This window comes from Trachypithecus francoisi, unplaced genomic scaffold, assembly GCF_009764315.1.
Source record: "Trachypithecus francoisi isolate TF-2019V2 unplaced genomic scaffold, Tfra_2.0 Lachesis_group2, whole genome shotgun sequence".
Taxonomy (NCBI): Eukaryota; Metazoa; Chordata; class Mammalia; order Primates; family Cercopithecidae; genus Trachypithecus; species Trachypithecus francoisi.
In genome coordinates, this window is record NW_022681465.1 from 92,139,215 (window position 1) to 92,147,763 (window position 8,549).

General features: G+C 43.3%; 1 protein-coding gene across 2 annotated transcripts in view; it reads right to left on the reverse strand.

Annotated features, from left to right (window-relative positions):
• The window catches only part of DEPDC1B (DEP domain containing 1B), a 130,695-nt gene extending 128,060 nt beyond the window's left edge, over positions 1–2,635 (reverse strand). Inside the window, exon 1 of one of the 2 annotated variants that reach the window (XM_033179643.1) lies at positions 2,502–2,635. In XM_033179643.1, the coding sequence (XP_033035534.1) occupies positions 2,502–2,549 (48 nt within the window). In that variant the 5' untranslated portion in view covers positions 2,550–2,635. Of the gene's footprint in view, positions 1–2,298; positions 2,439–2,501 lie in introns of those variants that run through there. The other variant, XM_033179644.1, reaches the window with a different exon arrangement.
• Positions 2,636–8,549: the final 5,914 nt, after the last annotated feature.

Genomic DNA, 8,549 nt, shown 5'->3' on the forward strand with positions numbered 1-8,549 from the left:
AAACACTATAAAGTGGAGAACTGTAATGATTACCTGGGAAATTCTGATGAAACTGAGGTGTTTGTTTCATTAATTATCCATGTCATCTATCTTCTTAACTTAACCTAAATTTAGCCTGAATATCATTTGTTAGAGACTGAAGACTTTTAGAGAGCAGAGAGCACCTTTTTTTAATTAAATAAATTCCTTTGATAATATTTTAATGTGACTCAAGAATCCAGCAGTATCTATATATGGGCCCTCTGCATCAATGAAAAGAAGTACCTTATACAATTCTGTGAATATGAGACTAAAATACAATTTCAATTATGAAGTAATTTCTTTTTTTTGTAGTCTAATGCAGGAAGAATGAAGACTAGTCATGTCAAGAACCAGAGCCTCGCTACGTTTTCCTTACGTAAGTGCTGTAAATAAATTGGTGAAGGGAATCATCAAATGCCTTATTTTCCTTCCTGCAAAGAGAATAAACCTTTTTGAAAGTCCCTAATAAGGTACAACCTTTATCCCTAAAGTTAGACCTACCAATAGCCGTGACCCCAGATCATTCTGGTATCTGTATGGAGTGTTTGCAAAGATGAGTGCAATAATTCTTCCCATCCTCTCCACATGCACCTCTGTGGCTTTGCCACTCTGCCCCTCAAGAAGTGGAGTTGAATTTCTAGAATCTGGATTAGCTGTTTAACTTGCTTTGACCAAGGAGATTTGAACAAAAAGTAACAAGCTGAAACTTCCTTTTAGCTTTGTTGGAACCATGAGACGACTAGGTGAAGATGCCTCTGATAAACTGTTAGAGATATCTGACCCAGGTAATAGCCAGGACCAAGTCAAGCAGCCATCTTCCATCATCCAGTACTAGCCAAGTCATATTACTTGTGGCACATGAGTGAACTCCACAGAAGAACTGTTGACATGAGTCTAGCCCAGATTACTGATCCAAAGGATGATCAAATAAAATGCTTGTCTTTTTGCCAAATAAAACAATGTCACAGACTCTCCCAAGTCCCCTTATTATTTTTATTTTATTTTATTTTATTTTATTTTTTTTTGAGATGGAGTTTTGCTCTTGTTGCCCAGGCTGGAGTGCAATGACGCACTCTTGGCTCAGTGCAACCTCTGCCTCCCAGATTCAAGCGATTCTCCTGCCTCAGCCTCCCTAGTAGGTGGGATTACAGGCAGGTGCCACCATACCCAGCTAGTTTTTGTATTTTTAGTAGAGACGGGGTTTTGCTGTGTTGGCCAGGCTGGTCTCCAACTCCTGACTTCAGGTGATCCGTCCACCTTGGCCTCCCAAACTGCTGGGATTACAGGAGTGAGCCACCGTGCCCAGCCCCAAGTTCCCTTAAATCATGTAAAATTTCATGAGTATGTGGCACGTGCAGTTTTCGGTGAAGAGGATCCTTAATCTTCATCAGCTTCTCAAAGTGATCTATGAGCCAAATTTAAAAAGTAAAGACCCATCAGCCCCAACTATGATTTCTCTTCCAGAAGCTGGCCTTCTCAGCTCTGGCTTGACCTACTGGTATAGTGTGTAGCTGGCTTTGGAAAGAAAAGGAAACCCCATTTACATTATCTGTATTCCAGCATCCTCACCTCTTCCATGAGTCTAGCTGAGTAAGAGTTTGGATCTTAGTTCCCACCTTTTCCTGTGTATTCATTATGATGCATGGAGCGATGAGAGTAATTCCCATGTTAAATGTGGCCAGAGAGGTTGGCAGACCAAGGAGCAAGTTACCGTCCTCCCAGATTACCATTACACTTCCATAGAAAATCCTCTAAAAACTTGCCACAGACATTACCAAATTGTCACCCTTTATTGCATTATAGTAAGCCTTTGAGGTAGAAATCACTAAAATTACTTGCTCCAGGCCATAAAGCAGACCAAGTACACCTCAATACCAAAGCTTTTCTCCCAGAAAAAAAAAAACGGACCCAGGACCCTCAGGGTAGGCAAAGACACTTCTAAAACATCTGTCCGGGCCAGTTCCTCATTTGGATCGGTGCTGACATAAACAGAAACGCCAGGGGCCGGAAATGTGGCCAGGACGATGCCCCTGTGTTCTGGGCACTGTTTGTTCGAATACCTCCTCAGGTGTCACTCAGGAAGGAGACACGCCCTGCCTGGACTGCAGCGAACGCTGAGCGTTACGCGGTACGTGGTGGCCCTCAGGTTACCGACCGGGTCCGTTAGACTCCAAAGGACAAAAGGCAGGAAGCAGCCTGGTCTTGGGGTCTTTAAATAGAGAGGTGCCATCTACTGCCGAAAACTCAGTCAACATCTCGGGACAAAGCTGCACTCACCCCCGGCCGGCTGAGCTCTGGGCCCCTTTAGCCTTTCTTTGAGCCTGGTCCAGTAAAAAGCAGCCCCAGCAGTCCCAGGTGAAATGCTCCACACCCGGGCCCGCTGAACTGCAGAAGCGAAGACTGACAAGCACTCTGTCCGCGCGTAGACTGGGAGCTCGCGGCACCGGCGGCTCCGCCCAGGCCCCCGCACACTCACTCACCAGCCTGGTAGCTCTGTAAGGCCCGGGCCCCACGATGCGATGCTCCATGGCGAGTAGGCAGCAGGTAGCGGCAGCAGCGGCAGCAGCCGCGCCAGCGCCCCGCCAGCCGGCGGAGCAGCAGTTTGAATCCTAAGCCCGCGGGCTCCGGGCGCTGATTGGGCGGCGCGGCGGTACGTCACCGGAACTGCGCAGGGTGGGCGGGGAGGTTGGCGTCTCCTCCGAGACCTGTGGCGCAGGGAGCTCTGGGTGCCAACTTGCCTGAGGTGAACTCTGTTGCCCACCCTGGTCCCAGCGTGCAAGCACACCTGGGCAGGTGCGACTACGGGGCCAGGGGCATCTCCCCCGCACTGGACAACGCTGTGCAGCGCCCTTCCCAGATTTCTGCGTCGGAGCAACACAAACACACGCATTCTTTACAAAAGGGTCAATAAAAGCGTGTTACCCTGCGACCGAAACCCTGCTTTGGGCCGCGTGGATAAATCCCTGTCCTCCCTACCAAGTGCACTGTGAGCCTGGAGGTGCTGCTAACTCTGGGAGAAGCAGGTAATGAAATGAAGCGAGGCAACAGCTTTTACCAATGGAGGGACATTTAAAAACGGGATAGAGAGCACATGGCCACAAGGAGCGTACACAATATGTAAGGGCAATAAAGAGCGGGAAGGGAGCCCAGATTATCTTCTGTTTGTTCTCTTGATAGTCTTTTCTCCTTTGAGTTCTGTGTTTTGTATTGGACTGATATTTTTAGTCCTTGGCAATAGGATTGTGAGTCCTTTTTTGACTGCTTAGAAATTTCCCCGGGAATTGCTAGTCCGATTTGCAATATTTCAGAGGGACAAATGAAGTAACTCCATATGAAGTGACTCTGTACACCTACTCAAATTTGGTCATCTCTGTAAGTACCCGGGATAAGACGTTGAAGGAGTGAAGATGTGCCATTCCAAAATATGCCTAATTCGTATGTTGATTATTTCGAGCAGAAAACATTGGAGAAATGGTAGTTTCAGAAAGGGCAGGCTGACCGGCCTCTTCCGATGCAGCAGGCCATAAAGATTTCTCTGGTAGGGGCATCCTTTCCCTACCACGGTGAAAAAATAGCCCGTATCACCAAAGGCTTGGAATTGAAGGCTGCAGTTGACCTGAATAAACATTCTTAACGAAGTAACCCTATCTTCCACTAGGAGATACAGGAATTTTTTTACATTTATCTTCTAGTGACTCCCTAGAAAATGTTACTGTCTTTGTGAGCTATGGAAGTTACTCGAGTCACAGGGCACCAAAATACGTTAGCAGCAGCCCATATCCAAGACACCGCCCCAAAGTATGTTACAGGCAGCGAATCCCTATAGATCTGCAGCACCCTCAATTCTTGCCTCCTCAGAAGAAAGAATTCGACTGAGGGGCTTAAGACGGAAGGAGAGACCCAGGCAAGTATTAGACCAGAAGTGAAAATTTATTTAAAAGCTTTGAATGAAAGGAAGTACACTTGGAAGAGGGCCAAGCCGGTGACTTGAGAGATCTAGTGCATAGTTTGACCTTTTGACCTGGGGTTTTATACGTTGGCATACTTCTGGGGTCTTGCTTTGGGGCTTTGCATTACTTCTCTCCTGATTCTTCCCTTGGGGTGGGCTGTCCACATGCGCATACTTGAGCCCACTTGCCCAACTCCTAAGATCTTATCAGGAAGCCTCTGATCAACAGTTTAAGTGTTTTCTATTAGGAGACTGCCTTTCCCTGGTGCTGGCTGTGACCAACTATTACTTTAGAGAGACAATTAACAACCGCCTGACCATCACCTGATGGCTGCCTGACATTCCTGATGTGTGTGTGTATGAGGGGGAGCCCTCTCCTGCCCTGCTCATGCCTGACTAGCTACCTACTGTAACACCTTAGCCAAATTTTCTTTGTTATGGCTTTTCTTCTCAAATGTATCTCTCTTTGTCTAAAAAAATAAGTGAAGCATCTTCGGCCACTTCTTCAGACTTCACTCTCTTGTGAAGATCCCCATGTGTATGTAAAACTAATAAAATGTGTATACTTTTCTCCTGGTAATCTTCCTGGTGTCAGTGTGGTTTCTAGATACAGCTGGAGAGCTCGTTAAGAGGTAAAAGGGAGCTTGGAGGTAACCTCTGGTTCACCTATAACATCATAAGAAAGACCTAAGTAAGGGATTGGACTCCCACCTCTTCTCATCCTCAAAACCACACCACTACCACCACCCATTTGCTGCTTTAGGTTTTTATTTAGAAAGCCCAAGAAATGTCCAAGATGATACATACATATTGCTTTTGTAATTAGGAAAAACAATTAAAAATTTTTTTGTTACTTCCAGTAAGTGAATCCTTATCAGAACTTTTTTTTTTTTAACCTCTAAGCTCCGTGGAAGAGATCTGCTTGTCCTTGGCAAGGAATATAAAGGGATGCTTGTGTTCTTGACACAAGAAACAGGAGAAAGGGAATTTTAGAGCCTTGTCTGTCTGAGACCTGCCACCATCTCTCATGGTGGTGAAACTGGAATCTGATACAAAACATCATGTCCAGCATTATGCAGCTCTCTAGTTCTGTAAATATCACAGACTGTGAAACTCCATAGATCTGGATTTCAATAATGACTGTTACTACTTACCAGCGGAGTGACTTCAAGCTAACTATTTAATTTCCATCTACTCACTGGTAAACTGGGAATATTAATGATTATCTTGCAGAGTCGTAAGGATGTATGTAAAGTGCTAAATATAGTGCTCAGCATATATTTACAGTGCCCAGCATATATCAGTAATAAAAAGAACTATATATATATATTTTTTTAAATGATGCCAGCTTCTTGAGCATTTCCCAAGAGCCTGTTATTAGCCATAGACAAGATGGCTATTACTAGAAAGGCATACTTCCAAAAGATCTACATATCAGAAGCCACAAAGAGTCGTTGCAGGGGCCAGGGGCATCTGGACAATGCCATGCAGCACCCTTCCCAGACTTCTGCACCCACACAACACAAACATGCACACTATTTCTCTACAAAAGGGTCAATAAAAGGGTGTCATCCAGTGATGCCTCGCCTATAATCCCAGTACTTTGGGAGACCAAGGCAGGTGGATCACTTGAGCCCAGGAGTTCAAGACCAGCCTGGGTAACATGGCAAAACCCTGTCTCTACTAAAAATATGAAAATTAGCTGGCTGTGGTGGCACACTCCTGTAGTCCCAGCTACTCAGGAGGCTGAGGTGGGAGAATCGCTTCAACCCAGGAGGTGCAAGTTGCAGTGAGCCAGGATCGCCCCACTACACTCCAGGCTAGGTGACAGTGAGATGTCTCTAAATAAGTAAATAAATGCCTCAAAGAAATCGAGGTTTTACATTTGTTCATTCACTTTTTCAGCAAGTATGTAAGAATACACTACTGTGTGCCAGCTGTAATTCCAGTCACTGAAATCATGCAGTAGATAAAATGCAGCTTCTAGGAGCTGACTCCTAAGTAGAGGAAGGGATGACAAGCTAGCTATAATACATTCAAATATGTATTATATATCAGGTGGTGATTGAGTACTGAGAAGAAAAGTAAGACTAAAGTGGGGAGGGTGGTAGGGGGAAGTTGCTGTTTTGGTTCAGGTAGTCAGGGAAGGCATCTTTGATGAAGTGACATCTGAGTAGATGATCTGAGTGAAGTAAGGGGTAGTTGTCTGCGGAAGAGCTTCTAAGCCGAAAAATGAGCAGCCCACGAGAAACTTCCAGGAGACATGGGAAGGAGGCTGGTGCTGACTAAAGTGAGGGAGTAAAAGGGGCAGTGGAGAAGATGGGGTTGAATACAGAGTGGAGTGGGGCTTTCAGGCCACACTATGGGCCATGGGATTCTGATCCTATTCTGAATTAGTGAAAATATATTAGAAAGTTTTGATCAACAGAGTGATCAAAACAGATCACAATCACTCTGCTGATCTTTGGCCAGTCATTTTGGCCAAATCACTCTGGCCATGTGTGGATACTGGACTCGGGTAGGCATTGAGGGTGAGAAAGGAGACAGGAAAACCAGTTGAGGAAGCTGCTACAATACCTCATTGGAGAAAGTGAACAAATTTGCTTTGTGTGGTGCTTGGCATATAGTGGCATTCAACAACCATTTACTGAATGAGTAAATGAGTGAGCAAATGAAACTAAGCTTTAGAAGTTATTCATTTCTTAAAGATCAATTTGATTCGTTCATTCTGTTTGCCATTTCTCATATGAGTATGGGGAACAAAATAATAGCTAGCTTTTATATTTTTAATGCATCAGATTTGTTTTTAAAACTCTTACTTTCTATCATTAAAGTCCTCTGAGCTTTTGAGTTTGGGAAAATACAATCTGCACATACTCCACGACTTGTGTTATAATTGCCCCTCCACCTCCTGCCACCTCACACTTACACCATTACAATACAAAGTTACCATAATAAAACCTATGCCAAGGAATATGGCTGAATGGATTTTCATATTTGAGAATAAGCTCAATTTCTGACACATCACAGTTATGCCAAGGCATATATGGTGAAATATAATTCTCTACACCTTGGAAAGAGGTGTAATGAAAAAAGTTTTTAACTAACATTGATCTGGCCAAGAAATACAGGATAAATTAAAGGAGGAATATTCTAAAGATAGGAAAGCCATTTGGAAGACAGCTGAAGGAATACAGGCATAGAATTCCATGAGTAATAGAATGTTATGAGAAAATACCCATATAATCTTGAGCAAGACTCAACTTCTCTGATTATCAGTTTCCTCATCAGGAAAATAGAAATAATAATGGTACCTGCTTCATAGGGTTGTTGAAAGACTTAACTGAGGAAATATATACAAAGCTCTTAGAATTTTGTTTCCCTTATATGGTAGACAGAATTCTAAGAAGGCCCCTATTTCAGAAAAAGAGAACTAATAGAAGACATATACATATATGTACAGAGAGAAAGAGACAAAGACAGACAGAGATTTATTAAAAGGAACTGGCTCACATGACTATGGAGCCTGATGAGTCCCAAGATCTGTAGTTGGGAAACAGAAAACCCGGCAGACATGATAGTATATTTACAGTCCAAGTTCAAAGATCTGAGAACCAGAGCCAATGGCATAGCTCCAGTTTGAAGTCTGGTAGGCTTGAGACCAGGAAGAGCTGACGTTTGTTTCAGTTTGAGTTTAAAGTCAGGAGAAAAAAAAAAAAAAGTTCAGCCTGAAGGCATTCAGGCAAAAGAAATTCCCTCTTATTCAAGAGAGAAACAGTCTTTTGTTTTATTCAAGCCTTCCACTGATTGGATGAGGCCCACGTATATTAGAGAAGGCAATAACTTTTAGTCTATTGACTGACATGTTAAACTATCAAAAACACCCTCAAGAAATACTCAGAATAATGTTTGACCACATATCTGGGCACCCTGTGGCAGATAAATTAACCATAATGTTATAGTTAACATAAAATTAACCATTATAGCCCCTGAGACCCCCAGCCCCTGATACACATAAACGTTCTTCCCATTATTTAACCAAACACTAATGTAGATACTGCTGTAATGGGATTTTGCACATGTAATTAAGGTTGTTGATCTTGAGGTAGGACAAATATCTAGGTGGTCCTGCTTAATCATATGAGCTCCTTAAAAGGACAGAATTTTCTCCAACTAGTTGTACAAGGGAAGCCAGGACTAAATTCCATCAACCTGAATGAGCTTAGAAGCAAATTTTCCCCTAGAGCCTCTACAGGAGAACTCAGCTGACTGATGCCTTGATTTCAGCCTCCCAATACCTGATACATTGAGCAGAGAGCCACCACACTGTGCCAGATTTCTGACCAACTGAACTGTGAACTAATAAGTGTTGCTTAAAATCCAGTAAATCTGCAGTAATTTCTTATGTACCAACACAAAACTAATGTACATTTTACATACAAAATTCTCAAATGCTTGTTCTAGTTACTCTATGGCTAGAGTAGGAATGGGAGGAAAAAAGTCAATATTTAATGAGTAATTATTTACAATGGATGAGGGAGAAGAAAATGTCAAAGAAGGCTCCAAATATATTCTGGAA